Source organism: Podarcis muralis, chromosome 2 (assembly GCF_964188315.1).
Source record: "Podarcis muralis chromosome 2, rPodMur119.hap1.1, whole genome shotgun sequence".
Taxonomy (NCBI): domain Eukaryota; kingdom Metazoa; phylum Chordata; class Lepidosauria; order Squamata; family Lacertidae; genus Podarcis; species Podarcis muralis.
In genome coordinates, this window is record NC_135656.1 from 21,797,133 (window position 1) to 21,817,725 (window position 20,593).

Genomic DNA, 20,593 nt, shown 5'->3' on the forward strand with positions numbered 1-20,593 from the left:
CTGCTCCAGTTGCTGGCTGGGCTTCAGACACCTGCTTGGCCAGCTGGCCGGCTAATAAGCCTGCGAGGAAAGTCTTCTGTTTGACATGCCCACTGCCAGCATTCCTGGAGGAGCTAAGACCAGCGAGCCTAGGACCTAGCGGCGGCAAAGCCTAGGCCTTGGGGCTGGAACACAGCAGCCGGCAGGTCTTCTGCGTCCTGGCTCAGTTGGTTAGAGCATGGTGCCCATCATGCCAAGGTTGCAGGTTCGATCCCCTGCATATTCCTGCATTGCAGGGGTTTGGATGAGATTGGTCCTCAGGGTCTCTTCCAACTCTACAAATTCTCCCACCTTTCAAAAGGGCCCAATGGCGGGAAGGAGAGATTGCAAAGCTTCCAACGTCCCCAAGCAGCCCAGCTTTTTTTTGGGGGGGGTGTGTGCAAAGAGAGAGGCTGCTGGAAGCCCCCAGGATTCCTCCTCCCCCTCCCTGCCCTGCAACAGTTGGCCCTATAGAAGCCCCCACAAGGCCGCTCTCCCCGCGCACTGATAAGTCTAAATTGCTCCTTTCTCTGCAGGACAATCAAACCATTCTCTGCAACTGGAAGGAACCATCCCTCTTGCCCCCAAAAAGAGAGGGGGTGGGGGGAATAGACCATTCTTTTCCAGCCGCGGCTTTCCGCGGATTCAAGAGCCCAGTTTCTCTTTTCTCGCTCTTTCCGCTACCCCTCTTTTTTTTCTTTTTTCTTTTTGCCAGAAACATGGAGAAGGAGGCGGCGGTTAGTTTCTCCTTTCTTTCTGGAGACCCCATTCTGTTCTCCCTCGGGTCGCCCAGCTTCTCCGCTGGCCCCGCCCAGCGCTTGATGAGGTCACTCTTCAGCTGTCGTGGGGGGGGGGGAGAGATTATTTTGCCCCGAGTTTTTTGAACTGGAGGAAAGGGGGGCTACATCGGGGGTGGGGTCTGTGCGGGGGAGGAGATTTGATCTTTTATTTAGGCACCTCTTTTGCATGCTCTTTCAGTTCCCAACAGTTACTCTCCGGAGTGGGTGGAGCTGATAGATGGGATGGTTCTTTTGCAAACCAGTCCCGTCTATATGCGGTGGTGGGAACCCTGCTCTGGACTGGTAAGTTATATCGACCAAGCGGCTTATGTACTTTTCTTTTCCGGTGATGTGGAATAGAAATCCGGACTCCCTTTATGCTCAGCGTTAAAGCTCCGAGAGCGGTTGTCTCGCGCGTCCGCCCAGCCCCTCCAAAGTCAATATAGTTTTTTGTTTGTGTCTGTGCGTGCGCGCTTCAAAAATAATGTTTTTGGGGAAAATGTTCTGCATCGTTTCAGAAGGTCTTTGCCAACTTGGAAAGTTGGCTGGAATTCAGATCAGGGTGACTGGTCTCTGAACGAGATTTAAGATGGGTAAAGGGGGGGGGCAGAGGCAGACCAGCAACAGTTCTCTCCTCCCAGTGTCCGGATTATTCTGAGTCCTTCTGAGCTTCCGTAGAATTCATTCCTCAATTTAATATCTGGGAAGCTTTTACCAACGAGTTCAGAAAAGAACAGAACGAGGGCCAAGCAGTGTGAGCCTCCTCCGACCACTGTCCGTGATTTGATTGCTTTATTTTTAATTTTTTTATGACTCTCTCCAACACTTCTTCAGCAATCCGCAGAACTTGGTTGCGAGCCCTAAATTTTAGGGATTGCTTGCTAAGCCTTCCACCCACCTCCCAGATTCCCAGCTGTGTCCTTTCTTCCCTCCCTCTGAGCTCAAGCAAGCTAATGGTATTCTAAACTGATTCTTGTTCTCTGATCCCAAAGGGAATATTTCCGTTAAACTCAGCACCGTTTTCCTGTCTGGGAGTCAAGCCATGGCTGGGGCGGTTTGGGGGGGACGGACACACAGGGAGGAGCCAGCAGCACCTCTGTAGCCAATATTGTATATACACATGCAAATAGCCAGGATTTCGGGACCCACTGGTTCAGCTGCCGTCCTCAACGTGGCAAACGTGCATGAGTGAAATATTGCGTGTGAAAATGCTGTGTGTGTGTGTGTGTGTGTGTGTGTGTGTGTGTGATGGGAGCAAATATATTCAGGGAGTTTGACTAAGTTTTGATCTGAACCAGGGCTCAGCCCTGAAACTGGGGCAAGGTCATCATATTATACATACAGATGATAGTAAAGAAAAAATGCTTCTGCATATTTGCAGAGTGTTTCCCCCTTTAAGTACCCTCCGCTCACCCAAATTAATGCTGCCTTCCCTCGCGTCCCCTTAAAGGAGAAATGGGCTATAGCTTCCAGCAGATGAGCTCTGACGCCCTTTCTGACACTCATCCTGAAAGTTCAAAAACAAGGCTGCAGCCTATATGTACTTTCCTGGAAATAACTCTTCTCTATAGATGTCTCTAGCATTGTGCTGCTTCATGCTAATTTTCTTGCAGGAGAAGAGTTCTTACTTAATAACTGGCACAAGAGTTTCATGCAATTTCCTATGTGAAGTCATTTTGTACCATGTATAACCAAACACCATGCGTACCACCCCTCTGTCAATCGTTGTTTCCCCGTCCGCACAAATTGATAGGCGTCTGTTTATGATAATCACACCTGGCTCTCCCCATGTGGGTTTGGTGTTGTTTTTCTGCAACGAAATGTGTATGACTCAAAGGTACTGTCCTTTGAATTGCTTTCAGTTTTGAATTAAGTTCTCTGCTTTAGCCACCCTGTCACATTTAGGGTGATTTTAAAAAGTGGAATGTTAAAATCACTTCAATGCACATTAGTGACTGAGAATACTGAAAGGAGTGGCGAGAATGATAGAATAATGGAATCAAGTGTAATCTTTTGTTGATGGTATAACAGAATTGCAACCTACAATTACTCATGGCCAGCTGAGGCTGCTTCATCACCTTGCGCAGGTGAGAGGCATTCTTTGTGAATACATCTCCGGCTTCTTATGTAACTGTGATCCCTTCCTCTCACGACTACCTTGTAATATTTCATTGCCCTGTTGTAAGAACTGGACTAAACTAAAGGCCCTTCAAGTGGAGTCTTATGTTCTTACAGGTTTTAGGTTTGTTGAATTTGTGTACAGTGGTACCTCGGGTTACAGACGCTTCAGGTTACAGACTCCGCTAACCCAGAAATAGTACCTCAGGTTAAGAACTTTGCTTCAGGATAAGAACAGAAATCACGCAGCAGCGGCGCAGCGGCAGCAGGAGGCCCCATTAGCTAAAGTGGTGCTTCAGGTTAAGAACAGCTTCAGGTTAAGAACAGACCTCTGGAACGAATTAAGTACTTAACCTGAGGTACCACTGTATTGCTTTCCACAAAGTCCCCAAGTGATTTATGAGAATAAAATGCACTAATAAAAAGAGGTAAACGTATTGAAACATAACATAAAAACATCCAATCATTAGTGCTGCTGAGAAAACAGCAATGTATTCGCTTGGAGCTAAAACAAAGACAAAGTTGGTGCGCGGTGGACCTCCTTGGAGAGAGCATTCTATAGATGGGGAGGCTACTGCAGAAAGACCATTCCCTCGTTCCCATCATCTGGACCTTCCTTGGAGGTGGCATACAGAGAAGGGCCTCAGATGACCATTCTGGGATCTGGGCAGGTTCTTATGAGGAAAGCTGAACCTTTATGTACAGGAGTCCTGAACCATATAAAAAAGTGGTCAACCAGATGGCTATTTGAAGCCCACAATCAGCGCAACTTCCCATTTGTGATTTTCAGCAACAAGCAAAGAGAATGAAAGTCCCGCTGGGTTGCCTATAGGAAGCCCAGCGGGCAACAGCACTTTCTGGTTGCTATTCTCCTGGTACTCGGAAGCCCCCTGCAGATGTTGCAGACAGCCATTATGAGAGTAGCCACTTACCCTCCATGAATTTGTCTAATTCTCATTTAGAGCTGCCCAAGCATCTTTCTTCAAGGTCCTGGGTACATATGACAGAATTAGGGACAGCATTTGAGGAGCATCACTGCGCAGCTCAGTGTCTGGCTGTCCTGTTCTCCCCACCCAAAGGTCTGCACCCAGGATAAATGTTCCGTTTGTCTCCTGCATTGACTTTGGGTGAAAGTGTCCCCCCCCCCCCGAGCTCCCATCATTCCTGCTGGCCATCTGTCTCCTTGCCAGCTTTACTGGTTATTTTAGAGGCCACTCCATCAAAGTATTACACAAAGGGAACAGTGGCTGGATGTAGGCAAAGTGGCCAGCTTTTAACTGTAGAACACAACACTCCACAGAAATCGGGAAATTTGTTGTCATGTTCTCAGGGAGACTGGGATGCTCTGACTGATGGGGCATTTCTTGGAGAAAGGGGGCACTTGGCAACCCTACAGACAGGGAAGTCTTGGGGCCTGTCTAGATTTCCTCGCCTTTCACCCAGGGCCTGTATGAAAAATGATGGATACCTTCTCCCTTGAAGCTGGGAAAAGAGCCCAGAAGTTCTGGCACCTAGTTCTGTCTCTTGCTCCAATTCACTAGGCTTCCCCTTCCCCTTCAGAGCTGGGAATAGGACCTAGAAGCCATGGCTGGTGACCAAGTTTAATAGTTGTTGAATTTAGATGTAATTGTTGACTTCCACCTCTTTGTGTCGCTTGACAGCCCCCAAACTACCCCCTTTCATCTCTCCCTGGTGCAAGGGGAAGGGGTTGAAAGTTGTATGCGCAAGCTTTGGCTTGGCTTGTATGTGACGGATGCCAGATTGGGGGAGAGAGGGGAGGAATAATCCCTTGCCAATTCCATCTGGGTGTTTTGGGGGGTGGGAATGGAGATTAGTTATGCTTTCCACCACTTGGGTCATGTGAACAGATTCACCCTTGGGGAGCGGGAAAGGGGGGTAGGAAATGAGGTGGGCAGGGCCTAGTGGACATAATAAGAAGAGCCTACTGGATCAGGCCAATGGCCTATCTAGTCCAGCATCCGGTTCTCACCATGGCCAGCCAGATACCTGTGGGAAACTCACGAGCAGGATTTGAGCACAGGAGCCCTCGGCCCACGTGTGATTTCCATCAACTGGTATTCAGAGACATACAGTGGTACCTTGGGTTAAGTACTTAATTCGTTCCGGAGGTCCGTTCTTAACCTGAAGCACCACTTTAGCTAATGGGGCCTCCCGCTGCTGCTGCGCTGCCGGAGCACGATTTCTGTTCTCATCCTGAAGCAAAGTTCTTAACCTGAAGCACTATTTCTGGGTTAGCGGAGTCTGTAACTTGAACCGTATGTCACCTGAAGCGTATGTAACCCGAGGTACCACTGTACAGTGGTACCTCAGGTTAAGTACTTAATTTGTTCCAGAGGTCCGTTCTTAACCTGAAGCACCACTTCAGCTAAGGGGGCCTTCTGCTGCTGCCACTGTGCCGCTGCTGCACGATTTCTGTTCTCATCCTGAAGCAAAGTTCTTAACCCGAGGTACTATTTCTGGGTTAGCGGAGTCTGTAACCTGAAGCATATGTAACCCGAGGTACCACTGTACTGCCTTTGACAGTGTAGGGAAACCCTCCTCAGAGCCTTTGTGGTGTAGTGGTTAAGAGCGGTAGACTCGTAATCTGGGGAACCGGGTTCGCTTCCCTGCTCCTCCACATGCAGCTGCTGGGTGACCTTGGGCCAGTCACACTTCTTTGAAGTCTCTCAGCCCCACTCACCTCACAGAGTGTTTGTTGTGGGGGAGGAAGGGAAAGGAGATTGTTAGCCGTTTTGAGACTCCTTAGGGTAGTGATAAAGCGGGATATCAAATCCAAACTCCTCTTCTTCTTTTTCTTCAGCTCTTGCCAACTTTTCACTTTAAAGGCTTCTCTGACATCTTGTTTATTTCAAGCACCAACAGAACAAGAGTTTGGACTTGATATCCCATCTTTCACTCCCTTTAAGGAGTCTCAAAGCAGCTAACAATCAGCCTACAAGTAAAGCCTATTCCTTTTGGCTTCCAGGACCTCACAACTACATTTCCCCATGTCACTGGTGCCAATTTGACAAATGACCGCGGACTACCGCACTATGTGGGTGATGGGCAACATCTGCAACCTTCACATCAGGCAATAGGGCTGGGCGATAAAATTAATAATAATAATAATAATAATAATAATAATAATACATTTGATTTATACCCCGCCCTCCCTGGCCAGAGCTGGGCTCAGGGCGGCTATCACCAGTAAAATTACAGTAAAAACATAATAAGGGGGGGGGGACCAATTTAAAATACAGGTTAAAATGCAATTTAAAATGCAGCCTCATTTTAAAAGTAGCCCATGGATCAAAACCATAAGGGGAGGGAACATAAGGGTCAGACTGAGTCCAAACCAAAGGCCAGGCAGAACAGCTCTGTCTTGCAGGCCCTGCGGAAAGATGTCAAGTCCCTCAGGGCCCTAGTCTCTTGTGACAGAGCGTTCCACCAAGTCGGGGCCAGTACTGAAAAGGCCCTGGCCCTAGTTGAGACCAATCTAACCACCTTGCGACTTGGGACCTCCAAAAGTTGTCATTTGTGGACCTTAAGGTCCTCCGTGGGGCATACCAGGAGAGGCAGTCCCTTAGGTACGTGGGTCCTATATCGTCCAGTACTGGTTTGATGTCCGTATCACGATATTGGTTTCATAATTTTTGACCTGGTAATATATCATGAATCATGATGTGTGTGTGCACGCTAAAATCACAGTGTGGGAAAACCGTGAAGTCGGCCAATGCCTCTTCATAGCTTCATCCTTGTTTCATACATTGCAGTATATCAGTATATTGCAATGTTTAGCTGGTGATAAATCACGAAGCTGAAAACCAGATATCGCCCAGCCCTACCAGGCAGGCAATTTACTCTACAGTCTGTATGCCCATCACACACCTATTTATGTCCGTAATGACTACCAGGATCCCTCCACCCACTGGAGAAGTACGCTCAACACAAGAAAGCTCCTTTTTCTCTCTCTTTACCATAAGTAATCATATACACTTAAATCTATGTCTCTGTCCCCTTACCTGTCTTCCCCCTAAACTGAGCAGCTTAAGTGTTGCTTTCCCCCTTGATTGCTTTGATTTCCTTTTTCTGCACCTTTTCTAGCTCTAGGGACGAGACACTGGGGAACTATTGATCAGTTTCACTCCTGGTTCAGAGCCAGTAACTTAGATTTATTCAATAAGCAAATATGTGGCGCTGTGGGTTACACCACAGAGCCTAGGACTTGCCGATCAGAAGGTTGGCGGTTCGAATCCCCGCGACGGGGTGAGCTCCCGTTGCTCGGTCCCTGCTTTTGCCAACCTAGCAGTTCAAAAGCACATCAAAGTGCAAGTAGATAAATAGGTACCACTCCGACGAGAAGGTAAACGGCGTTTCCATGCGCTGCTCTGGTTTGCCAGAAGTGGCTTAGTCATGCTGGCCACATGACCCAGAAGCTGTACGCCAGCTCCCTCGGCCAATAGAGCGAGATGAGCGCTGCAACCCCAGAGTCGGCCATGACTGGACCTAATGGTCAGGGGTCCCTTTACCATTTATGGTTATATCCTTATGTGTAGTAGGATTACCCTGTTCTTGAGGTTTGGGCTGAGGAGTGCTGGGAGGGACAACAGAAATCTCTCTTCCTCCACCTCCCAAAATAAATTTCTTTAGTGACAGAGGTGCAGTCACAAATGTCATATTATAATCCTAATTTGTATCCCTGAGGAATATTTCTACCTATACGTACTGGGCAGTTGGCATCTTTTTTATTATGTTTCCTTACACATTTTAGCATCATTTTGATGTCCTAATGTGTGTTCCCTTGTTATTCTGTGCTCTTCTTTCCTGAATCGCATAACTGCCCCTAAACAAGAATACCTGGCGGGGTTTGTGGCTCCGTTTCAGCTGTGCCACCACAGCTCTTTCCCCCCATGCTCTCATCGGACATTCCTTGCACTGCTATCCTTCTCCAGACCCATCTCTCAATCTTCCCCCAGGCTTCCTAAAGGATTTAGATCTCTGATGGCCCCTGCTGTGCTCCTGGAGGAAGAGGAGTTGGTTGGTTATGGGTTTTTCTAAAATTCTCAAGTCAGGGGCATTTGGCATTCTTCAAGCTGAGAGTAAACCTCTCTCCCTCTCTGCAGGCTGTCCCTCCCGCTTGGATGGCTCTTGAAAGCTGAGCTGCATCCCGGCTGACCAGCATGGACCCGACTCCGCTACTTCCAGTTACTCCTGACCCCAGGGGCTTTAATGAGGGGGCAACAGAGCCCAGTGATCCTGCCTCCGATCCCTGCGCCCTCCTTTCCGAAAGGCACTATGAGGTGATTCCCTGTGTGATCTGTGGCCTCTGCTGCGTTTTTGGAGTTGTTTACTGCTGCTTCGGTGAGTAGAAAGGGGAAAGAGGCAGTTCTGTCTCTGAGCCCATCTCAAACTTCACTTCTCTTTCCTTTTTCCTCTGTTCCCAATGGGTTGTTTACATGCACCAGGGATAGTGGTTGGCGCCATGGCCGGATTTAGGTTTGATGAGGCCCTAAGCCAGGGGTCAGCAACTTTTTTCAGCTGTGGGCTGGTCCATCGTCCCTCAGACCATGTGGTGAGCCGGACTATATTTTTTTGGGGGGGGGGAAATGAATGAATTCCTATGCCCCACAAATAACCCAGAGATGCATTTTAAATAAAAGAACACATTCTACTCATGTAAAAACACGCTGATTCCCAGACCGTCCGTGGGCTGGATTGAGAAGGCGATTGGGCTGCATCCAGCCCATGGGCCTTAGGTTGCCTACCCCTGCCCTAAGCTACTGAAGGTAATGGGGCCCTTTCTATGTCCAGCTGTCCTTTGTCAACAACAAATTGTTGCTGTTTTTTGTGTTGAATATATGCTATATATGCCCATTACTTAATCATAGGAGACTACACAACACAAAACACTGTTGCTGTATGTATGTTTTTTTTATTATTCTGCCAAGACAGCAGGAAAACTCTAGGATGTTTCATTGAACATAATCGTGGTTCTAGGAAATATACCTGAAACACTGAAAAATTGTCGCATTTTCCCATTAAGTGAACTGAGTAATTAAGAATATAAGTCACAACTGGAGACAAAATATTTGGGGTCTTCCAATCTGGGGTAGGTTAGCCAGCCTGAACTTTGCAAGGGAGATAGAAAGCAGAGTCTATTGTGGAAGGTTGGTGGCTTATAAATGATGACTTATTTGGAACCTAACTCTGTAGGCTGAACAAAACCATATATTAAGAGTCTTAAATGATCCAGTCACATGTACTGACTGATTTGGGCATTTTAGTCTTCAAAGAGTGAGGAACGACGGGGAGGGAGAGAAGAGGGTTATAATTTTTCATTGCCATTTTCATTTTTTAATGCTGGGGGAATCAGAGTTGTGTTTTCTTTTAAAAGTCAGAAATTCCACCTCTTCTTCCCTGCCACCCTGCAAAAATTCCAACAACCTCTCAGCCCATGTTTTGAATTACATGAAATAGCCAAGCTAATAAGAACTGTGTGTCCTCCATACTTGACCTATTTCAACAAGCAACAAGTTGTCCTCCAGTAATTGTGATAACAGTGAGTCTGCGTCATAAAACTTTTATTTCTTGATGTTTACAGAAGAAGGGCTATTTTCCTCCCCCCAAATAAGATAGCTTTTCTTGCCATGTTTTCAGTCTTAAGAGATTCTAGCTTAACCATAATGAGAATTTAGATGTAACCTTTTTTTAGTAGCCCCTGTCTCGGAATATCCTATTGGCGAAATATAGCCTCCCCCTTTTTAAAGATTTCCTCTGCTAAACTTGGTGTGTGCAGAAGCCCCCAGATTCTGTCTAGGACATCTTCCTTTAAAAATATATTTAAAAAATTAATATTAATATTCAGGTTTATACATTTCACTGATTTTACAATCATTTTGACATTTCAAAACTCAACTTCCTTCCCCCGCTTTCTGCGGTTCCTTAAATTTATTTTTAATATCTTCTGCATATCCAAATTAACTTAATTTGCTCACTTATTCATCTTCTTTAAATATATACTCTTATGAAACTGCAGGTTATTACAATAATCCTGCCAATGCTTTTATCTGTTTACAGTTTATCTGTAAATATTCAACAAACCATTTCCATTCTTTTATAAAAAGTTTGTTATCTTGATTTCTTATTCTTCCGGTAAGTTTCGTCATTTCTGCATATTCCATAAGTTTATGTATCCATTCTTCCTTTGCTGGGACTTCTTTCTATTTTGGGGCGAGTAACATTCTTGCTGCTGTAGTAGTGTACATGAATAAGTTTCTATACAGTTCTGTCCCTATAATTCCCAAAAGAAAAGCTTCTGGGTTGTTTTTTTAAGCAAACGTTATTTTAAACATCCTTTTCATTCCATTATATATCATTTCCCAGCAAGCCTTAACCCAGGCATGTCCAAAGTCCGTTTCGGGGCCTAATCTGGCCTGCTGGTCGATTTAATCCGGCCCCTGTGGCAGTATACGTCCTGGGGTAAAATCCTTTTAAAAAGCACAACAACTTTGGGGTAAAATAACGGATGTTCACTTCATCAAATCTGGCCCTCTTTGAAAAAAGTTTGGGCACCCCTGCCTTAACCTTACTACAAGACCAGCTAAAGACAACTGTGACTTCAAAGAAGAATGGGAACCTTTTACAGTCTATTTAAAAAGACAACAAAATGAACTGGACTCCTTGGCAGGTTTTGAATAAACATATACAAATTAATTGGGTTAATATGATGGATAGATAATATAAGGATGCATACAGTTTTATAATATGCAGAAAACAATAGGAGATGAGAAATCAGAGAGAGGAGCTGAGGAAAGTCCTGGGGGGACGTTGTTGGGGAGGTGGGGGGGAATGGAGGGGGGAAAACAATGAAGATGATTTGTATTGTTGATTTGTTATGGCCTTGGTCCAGTATACCTGAAGGAGCGTCTCCACCTCCATCATTCTGCCCGGATACTGAGGCCCAGTGCCGAGGGCCTTCTGGCGGTTCCCTCGCTGCGAGAAACCAAGTTACAAGGAACCAGGCAGAGGGCCTTCTCGGTAGTGGCACCTGCCCTGCGGAACGCCCTCCCACCAGATGTCAAAGAGAAAAATAACTACCAAACTTTTAGAAGACATCTAAAGGCAGCCCTGTTTAGGGAAGCTTTTAATGTTTAATAGGTTATTGTATTTTAGTGTTTTGTTGGAAGCCGCCCAGAGTGGCTGGGGGGACCCAGCCAGATGGGCAGGGTATAAATAATAAATGTTGTTGTTGTTGTTATGAATTTGTTAATATTTTTTTTAAAAAAAACCAAATAACCTTACTACAGGACCACCACATATGATCAAAAGAACCTTCTTTCTCTCCCCCCCCCCCCCCCGCTAAACTTGGCCCTCTTTCTGTTGCCAGGCTACCGCTGTTTCAAAGCCATCATGTTCCTCTCTGGCCTGCTCTTTGGCTCGGCCGTCATCTTCCTGCTTTGCTACAAAGAGCGCATCTTGGACACGCAGCTGAGCTTGGAAGTCAGCGCGGGCATTGCCCTGGGCATCGGCGTCCTCTGCGGCTTAGTCACGATGCTGGTGCACTCGGTTGGCTTGTTCCTGACAGGGCTCCTCCTCGGCTTGCTCCTGGCGACGGCTGGACTGGTGGCCACGGAGCCTCTGTGCCAGCTGCCTAGCGCCTGGGTCCCCGCTGGCTCGCTGCTGGGATCAGCCCTCTTGGGTGCCGTCTTCGCCTTGCGCTGGCAGAAAGCCCTGACGGTGGTCTCCACGGCGGTGTTTGGGGGCGCCGTGCTGACCCTCTGCTTGGACTACGCTGTGGAGAACTTGGCGCTGGGCCACCACGTGTACGACCGCCTCCGCCTGGCTCCCCCTTCCCCGCTGTGCTGGTGTGGCTGGGCTGTGCTGGCCACGTGGCCTGTCCTGGCCTTGATGGGAATGCTGCTGCAGTGGAAAGTGACCGCAGAGGGCTTCTCTCACACAGATGGTGAGTGGATGGCTTTAGGACCATGCCGACGGAGGGGAGAAGGTCCAGTTGTACTGGGCAGGGGGCATTCATGGCAACCTGCCTGGGACCCCACCCCCTCAAAAATTATAGTGTACAGTGGTACCTCGGGTTACATACGCTTCAGGTTACAGACTCCGCTAACCCAGAAATAGTGCTTCAGGTTAAGAACTTTGCTTCAAGATGAGAACAGAAATCGTGCAGCGGTGTCTCAGCGGCAACAGGAGGCCCCATTAGCTAAAGTGGTGCTTCAGGTTAAGAACAGTTTCAGGTTAAAAATGGACCTGCGGAATAAATTAAGTACTTAACCCGAGGTACCACTGTATTTACTTTTATTTTTAGGTTTTTAGGCTTGATGTTATGTTATTAATGTAGGAGATAGCAAAGTGGGTGAAAAGTGAAACATACCAGAAGCGGAAGTTGGGAGAAGCTCTGGGGGGGAGGGAGGGAGGAATATATAATATATGTTAAGAAATGGAGATGTATGTAATGAATGAAAAAGAAAAATGAATAAAATGTAAAAAAAAATCTGGAGGCGGGCCTGTACCTGCCTACCTCCTGCCCAACGAAATGAGGCCCATTTTTGTAAGAGACTCTAGTAGCAGACAGTGTGCGAGATTCGCCAGGCAGATTTTGCACCCGACCAAGTGAAGATGTTTGGGTGCCAAGATAGTGCCTGACATCTCCACCTTCTGAGGATCATTGGCTCTGGACTAGTTTCACACACTTAACGCCCCATCCTGTGAAATCCTCTCAGTTATATTTTTATCTGCACCATCAGAATAAATTTCTGGAACCAAAATGCTTTTTCTGTGCAGCCACATCAGGAGCAGTTGCGACAAAGGAAAAAGAGGTTGTATACATGTAGACTGTGTCCCTGGATCAAGTGACTTTTCTCCTTTAAGTTCTCAAAGGTTATTAACCCAGCTCAAGGTTGTCATCTGAACTATCCAGATATTTAACCGAGAATCAATAATAATAACAATAAATTTAATTTATACCCCGCCCTCCCCAGCCAAGACCGGGCTCAGGGCGGCTAACACCAAATATAAAAAAATTGATTGAAATACAACTTAAAAACAAGATTAAAATACAACATTAAAATGCCGCCTCATTTCAGCAGAAACTCAAAAACTTTTGGGGGGATGAAAACGTCAAGTCTTCACCAAGGCTAACTATCCAGACTGGTCCAACATGGGCCAGAAAAAAGCCAGGGAAGTCCCCAAGTAGGAGTTCCGTCATAGTAGGAAAAAGGAAAAAAGAAAGAGGGGAAGGGGATCAAGTTGATTCCAAGCCAAAGGCCAGGCAGAACAACTTACAGGCCCTGCGGAAAGAAATCAGATCCTGCAGGGCCCTGGTCTCATGAGGCAGAGCGTTCCACCAGGCCGGAGCCAGTGTTGAAAAGGCCCTGGCTCTGGTTGAGGCTAATCTGACCTCACAGTCAGTCCATCATTTGAAAAGAAAAAAAGAATTTAGAGCCGTCTTGCCCCAAAATGGCAACTAGACATTCTGTTTTGGCGACTGTAACCGTGGTTTAAGGAGCCATTTGGCACCTAGCTCTTATATCTGAGTTTCTAACGCTGGTAGTGGAGGGAAAGTTGATGGGCGGCAGAGTGCCAACAGTCATAGAGAGACAGGGAGGTATGCTGCACAGTTAATCACTTTTTCTTCTGTCCTTCCTTGTCCCCAAAGGCCTCGTGCAAATCATTTCTCAGTCGTATGACACGGAGTGTTGAGAGTGTCAAACAAGGACTAGGGAGATCCAGTTTAAATACCCAGTTGGCCCAGAAAGCTCACTGGGTGATCTTGGACCAGGCACTTTCTCTTGGCCTGAGGACCATAATTATGGCAGTAAGATTGGAGTTGGGGAAGAGGACGAGAGCCAAGAACAGCCCTCTGAGCTACATGGATGAAGGGTCTGGTAAAAAGTAGTAAATTAATAAATACTACTACTACTAAATAGACGCGGGTGGCGCTGTGGGTTAAACCACAGAGCCCAGGACTTGCCGATCAGAAGGTTGGCGGTTCGAATCCCTGCGACGGGGTGAGTTCCCGTTGTTCGGTCCCTGCTCCTGCCAACCTAGCAGTTCGAAAGCACGTCAAAGTGCAAGTAGATAAATAGGTACCGCTCTGGCGGGAAGGTAAACGGTGTTTCCGTGCACTGCTCTGGTTCGCCAGAAGCGGCTTAGTCATGTTGGCCACATGACCCGGAAGCTGTACGCCGGCTCCCTCGGCCAATAAAGCGAGATGAGCCCTGCAACCCCAGAGTTGGCCACGACTGGACCTAATGGTCAGGGGTCCCTTTACCTTTTACTACTACTAAATAATAGCTATACCCATCATTACTTTGCTCAGACTAGAGGAATCTGACAGACATGAAAAAAATTCAGAGTTCTCAAAATTCTGAAGAATGCAACATTATGTGGCATGATAACAACTGTGCAGAACTCTGTTCGCCTCCCAGCACGTAAAAGAGAGAGACTTGTTTGGGACTTTTTTTTCTCCTTCCTCCCCACCTCCACTTGCCTACATTTGAGTCTCTGGTCAGGAAAGGAATTCCTCCATAGCTGAAGAGTGAGAGCGTTCATTTTCTTTCTTAGCATTGCCTCTCCTTTTAAAAAAAAATTAGATTTATAGATGTATACACACACATACACGGGTGGCACTGTGGGTTAAACCACAGAGCCTAGGACTTGCCGATCAGAAGGTCAGCGGTTTGAATCCCCGCGACGGGGTGAGCTCCCGTTGCTCGGTCCCTGCTCCTGCCAACCTAGCAGTTCGAAAACACGAAGTGCAAGTAGATCAATAGGTACCACTCCGGCGGGAAGGTAAACGGCATTTCCGTGCGCTGCTCTGGTTCGCCAGAAGCGGCTTAGTCATGCTGGCCACATGACCCGGAAGCTGGCCACATGACCCACATGCTCCCTCGGCCAATAAAGCGAGATGAATTCAAAGAGGTTGTACAGTGGTACCTCGGGTTAAGAACTTAATTCTTTCTGGAGGTCTGTTCTTAATCTGAAACTGTTCTTAACCTGAAGCACCACTTTAGCTAATGGGGCCTCCCGCTGCCACTGCTGCTCGATTTCTGTTCTCATCCTGAAGCAAAGTTCTTAACCCGAGGTACTATTTCTGGGTTAGCGGAGTCTGTAACCTGAGGCGTATGTAACCTGAGGTACCGCTGTACTTTCTTTTCCCCATGACTGTATATATATATATAGAGAGAGAGAGAGAGAGAGAGAGAGAAATACACATACGTATAAATTTGTATTTATAAACTAGCCTTCTTAGGAGTAGTCTCCCTCTGCTTTCTCACACCTCTTCTCTTGCCCAGTGGTCCTGAATCGGCGCCAGAAGCAGCTGCAGCTCTTACGGATCCGGCAGCGTGAAGCCAAGAAGAGGCAAAGCCAGCTTCCTCAGGATGGCTCGTACCGGCATAAGCCCAGCGCCGTCAAGCGCTGTGCAGGAGATGTCCTTGCACCGGTGAGTGGCTGTAAGAGTTCCTGTCACAAATGTTCATGATCTTAACTCTTGGCCCCCGTTTGCAACATGCAGTGCCAATCTCACGATCCCAGCTGCGTCGTCGCCTTCAGAATGCCCCTTTGGCCTTTCCCTGGCATCTTCTCAATCCTCTGGAGCAGGCGTGGGGGAACTTTTTCGCCATCTAGCTGTTCCTCAATTCCCAAACAAGCATGGCTAATGGCCGCCAGGGATGATGAGAACTGAAAAGGTTCCCCATTATGGTGGTTCATAAAAAAACTTTTTTAAAAAAATGCCTGCTCCAAAGGTCTTATCTCACTACACTAGGGATTATATAGCTATATCTGAAATTTCATGCATATCAGTTAATATCTTGACCCTGCTCCACAAAAATAGCTGTTTACTTGGCCGTTCTCCTATGTCATGAAGGCTGAAATTTCAATATTAACTGATATGCATGAATTTACAGATATAGCTACATAAGACCTTTGGAGCAGGCATTTAAAAAAAATAATGTTTTTTTATGAACCACCCTATGCCCCATGCCTACTCTGCAGCCAGCCAATGGGAGTGTGGACCATCACTCCTTTGCACATATCTCCTGTGTCCCTTCCCCCTTTACATAATTGGTGGCATAGCATAGGTTGCCAGGGCCCGGGGCCGCACGAGATGGGAGAGAGGGAAACACATGAACGGTCAACTGCCTAACCGTGTCTGCATCACCCAGGAGATCGCAGCCACAGAGAAAAGAGATGTTCTGTTGTCCGGAGAGGTTGGTTCCTGGTTCGCATGGCGAAGCCGGTTCAGTGGAGCCCAGCGACAGAAGCGCACAGCTGTATTGAGGCAGCACTTGGTGTCAAAATTTTTCGCCCCTAATAATTTTGCAACCGCCCCTGTGGCCCTGCCCCACGCTACGCCACTGTTTATAACTGAGCGTAAGGCAGGTTCTTTGTCAATGTGGATTGGCTCCTAATGGAGGTGTGTGGGGAGGGGTTAATATGTCGTTCCCCTTTCCCAGTTCACGCACTGACATTCCATTCTTTTTCTCCACCCCGAAGAGTTATATTCAGAGCCTGCGCGACCGCCAGCAACTGGGAACTGGTACTTCGCTGAGCAACCTGAGTGCCAGTGCTCACACCGCTGTGGACCTGGATTACGACTCTGGCTCGACTGTTCCCCTCACCACGCCCCGTGGCTGCCTCTGAAGGAAACGGTTTCTACTTCCGCCTGTGCCTTAAGGAGGGACATAGCACAACTCTGCCCTCACTGGGGGGTTTGAATATTTTTGTCCCGTGCAGTCGCTTGACTGATATGCAAGCACCCTCGGCTAGCCTGCTATATATATATTTTTAAAAATGTTCAAAAGCAGGCAGTTTCCTTTCCCTTGAGGGAAACTTGAGGCCAACAATGTGACTGAATCAAAGTAGCAGGAAAGAAGGGATGTTTTTAAATAGAAAAACAACAACCACAACAACACTATTAATTTATTCCCAATTAAGTCAAGTGAAGGAAGCAAGCCATCTTCCTCTGCAGGGTATCTACAGCTGCCTTGCAAGCTATGCTGCAACGAACTGGTTCCCTCTTAAGGTGGCTGTCCTTGACTTCGAAGCTAGTATAGTATCTGTCCTCTGCGGGCTCAGTTAAGCCATAGACATCCCCTCTTTTGGGGGATGAAGGGGTTTATTTGCCCTAGAGGTCTAGAACTAGCAACAGGGTACTTTGATTACCTTTTGGCTTAGATGAACAGCCCTATTTTACCTCGGGGATAAAATAGCTAGGGGGTAACTTGGAATCTTCGCACCACAGGTTGGTGAGGTAAATGGTGCTTTTCACAACATTTTGCTTTTTTTTGTATGTGGGTCAGATGGCAGAATCTTGTGAGTAGAGTCGCCATTCAATTATTCTTTCTCTAGGGCAGTTTGGCTTGCCGATACAACATGCTTAGGGAACATTTGGACCGTCCAAAGTTATTTGAACTACATCTCCTTTCATAGCAAACATGGTCAATGGCCTATCAAGGGATTAGGGGAGTTGTAGTTCAGAAACACCTGAAGGCCCGAAAGTTTACCACACCAGGGTTATATAAGAAGGAAAAATTGTGCTTTTCTCTCCCCAGCCCCCATCAAACTCAAAAGTTACCTTCCCAAATCCTGTTCAGTCATTCATAAACCCTTGATTATGTTATGAGGGGGATAGCAGAGTTCACAAATATGGCCCCACCTTCCCACTCAAATGGCTATAAGTGTGTAAGGGAAGAATTCCCCCAAAGGGCTCTAATTATCATTCAAAGTGCCTTTTCTCGTCTATACAGAGCCTTACCTGCACTGAAGTGGCTTTCAGTTTAACCTGACTGTGTTGCTTTTTGAAAACACGTAGAGAAGGATTAAAAACCATTCTTTTTTTAAAAAGAGAGAGAGAGAGAGAGAAAGATTGAACTCTAAACTGTAGGCTAACCACCCAGGTTTCAATTCCTAAACTATTAATCCGAATTCAGTGAGTACACAGTGGGTTTGAATCCTGGTCAAGAGACCTGTTTTGTTATAGCAGATTGTTTCCTGTGGATATTTGTTGTTGTTACTGTTTTTATAACTTCTGCTTATAATTCTTAACACTGATACATTTGTGCTATGCAGTCTGTCTCTATAATCACTTGGGTCACACGATAAAGAGGTTGGAGTTGGGTGAAATGGGGGTGGAGAGAAAATGGGGTGCAACAGCGGGTCGGACACATCAGATCCAGCGGATTGGATCCTTTTGAAACTCTAGAATTTTCCCATGGATTTCTAATCACATCTCTCTCCATCATTGACTGAACTGTAGAAATCACCCATTTTTACAGAGCAGCCTGTAAAACCATGGATCTGAGACATAAAGCCTTTTTTAAAGGGCTCTCCCTCAAAACCATAACAAAATTATTGATTGCCCCCTGTATGCAAAAGAAAGTTGGGGAGCTGGTTCTTACTCCATTGACATCCACAGTCACACACTGCTTTATTTTGACTCTTTTTCTGCCCGGGTCCAAACATTGCTGCTGGGCAGTTGTGTGCATCTGCATGTAATATGATACAAATCTGCCTAGCGGAAATAAAAGGTTCTGGTGTCCTGTTCACAAAAGTTAAAAAGCAGATAAGCAGTTACCCGCCTGAGACTTGGGCTGCATTAGAAATAATTTTGCTGTTGCCGAACTTTCTATTTTATGCCCGGCTTACTGGCGGGAAGGTAAACGGCGTTTCCGTGTGCTGCGCTGGCTCGCCAGATGCAGCTTTGTCACGCTGGCCCCGTGACCCGGAAGTGTCTCCGGACAGCGCTGGCCCCCGGCCTCTTAAGTGAGATGGGTGCACAACCCTAGAGTCTGTCAAGACTGGCCCGTAGCTTTTTATATATAAATAATCTCATCTCATCTGAATTGATGGGGGCATGGCACTAACCTCGATGTTTCCTGAATTCCCAGTAACTAAAGTACACTCTCACAGTGTGATAGCAAAGGGTGCCGCCCCTTTTAATTACTTAGCTGTTCCGAGCGCATCTCTTGACTAGACGGACCTGTAACCTTGCCATCTCGTGCTGTGCTGAGCCAGTGATACACATTTGTGACGGAATGACTGCATCGCCGACTGGAGGTAGAATAGAAAGGTGCAAAGCCAGGGCCTTGAAGCACGCAGATACATGGTGCGCAGCCTCCTTTGTGGAGGAGTGTCTTGGGCTCATAAAAGCATTTGTTCCTTGCGGCATAGTGGTGTCCCCAGGTCTACTGTGTGGGAAAGACTGTCCCAGCAGGTTGAGGGCCTGACGTGCTTATGGTGCATGGGGCTCTCTTCAAAATACAGGAATGCCCATCAGCTGCTTCTGAGGACAGGGAGGAGAAGAAACTGGTTTTGTCACACACACCCCATCAACCTGCTTTCTGTGATTCTGTGATTTGGAGGAGTCTGTTGCTGTGACTGCTGCAGACATACAGTGGGATTGGGGCCTTGGATTTTAAGTCCTTCACGCAGCAGGAAAAAAGGATATGAACCACGCACCCTTCTGCCTGGGCAAACGTCAGCTTTTGCCTTCTCTGCAGTGCATCATTTGCAGTAGGAAAGATAATGTATTCCCATGAGCGAGAAAAATAAATGAAAGCCATCAATTTTGTGTAAAAGGTAAAGGGACCCCTGACCATTAGGTCCAGTCGCGGACTCTGGGGTTGCGGCGCTCATCTCACTTTATTGGCCGAGGGAGCCGGCATACAGCTTCCGGGTCATGTGGCCAGCATGACTAAGCCACTTCTGGCAAACCAGAGCAGTGCACGGAATCGCCGTTTACCTTCCCGCCGGAGCGGTACCTATTTATCTACTTGCACTTTGACGTGCTTTCGAACTGCTAGGTTGGCAGGAGCAGGGACCGAGCAACGGGAGCTCACCCCGTCGCGGGGATTCGAACCACCGACCTTCTGATCGGCCAGGCTGTAGGCTCTGTGGTTTAACCTACAGCGCCACCGGCACCAAAGCGCCACCCGCACACAGTGATGACATTAGTGAGCATCTAATAAAGATAAGCACCAACACTGATACACATGCAGGAACTTTTACAGCAGAGATAGCAAATTTGTGTGCCACCCCCCCCAGCCCAATTGCTATACCAGCAGGCCCATGGTCAGGGATTAGGGGAGGTGGGTTCAACAACATCTGGAGGGCTACAGGTTTCTCATCACTGCATTTGGTGGTGGGGTAGAATATTGCTTAAAGCAGAGATTTTCAATGTTTTTGAGTCCACGGTTCCCTTGACCAACATTCTTTCTGCAGCACCCCTGTGGGGCTCAGGAGCCCAGTTATGCCACCCCTTCCCTGTGGAGCCAGCAGCCCCTCACCGCTTTTTGAACACCCTCTTTTGTGAAGTGTTCCCTCAGCCTCTTCTCCCTTCTCCTTGGGGGTCCTCTGGGCAGTTGCAGCTGCTGCCCCTGGTCTCTGAGCTGCCCCAAAGAGAAGTGCCTCCTCACACTGCCCCACAGGGGCCTAGGAAGCACCCCCTGGCCAGCCCCAGAAGCACGATTCGCCTGGGCCATGCAAGCCTTTGGGAGGCAGAGATGTGAGAGGGGGAGGGAAGGAAAGAGGGACAGAGGCCAGTGTTGCCTGCGACACACCTAACTGTCATTCAAGGCACCCCAGAGTGCCACAGCACACTGGTTGAAAACCACTGGCTTAAAGGATGCTGAATTCTTGAAGGAAAAGAGAGAGTGGGG

The 20,593-nt window shown here is 47.3% G+C and overlaps 1 protein-coding gene across 1 annotated transcript; it reads left to right on the forward strand.

Moving 5' to 3' along the window:
* The first annotated feature begins 923 nt into the window (after positions 1 to 923).
* LOC114587698 (transmembrane protein 198-like) lies at positions 924 to 18,000 on the forward strand. Its single transcript, XM_028712333.2, has 5 exons — positions 924 to 1,100; positions 8,039 to 8,276; positions 11,302 to 11,877; positions 15,227 to 15,375; positions 16,431 to 18,000. Exons 2-5 carry the CDS (start codon positions 8,096 to 8,098, stop codon positions 16,575 to 16,577), a joined length of 1,053 nt encoding a protein of 350 aa, XP_028568166.2. The 5' UTR covers positions 924 to 1,100; positions 8,039 to 8,095; the 3' UTR covers positions 16,578 to 18,000.
* Positions 18,001 to 20,593: the final 2,593 nt, after the last annotated feature.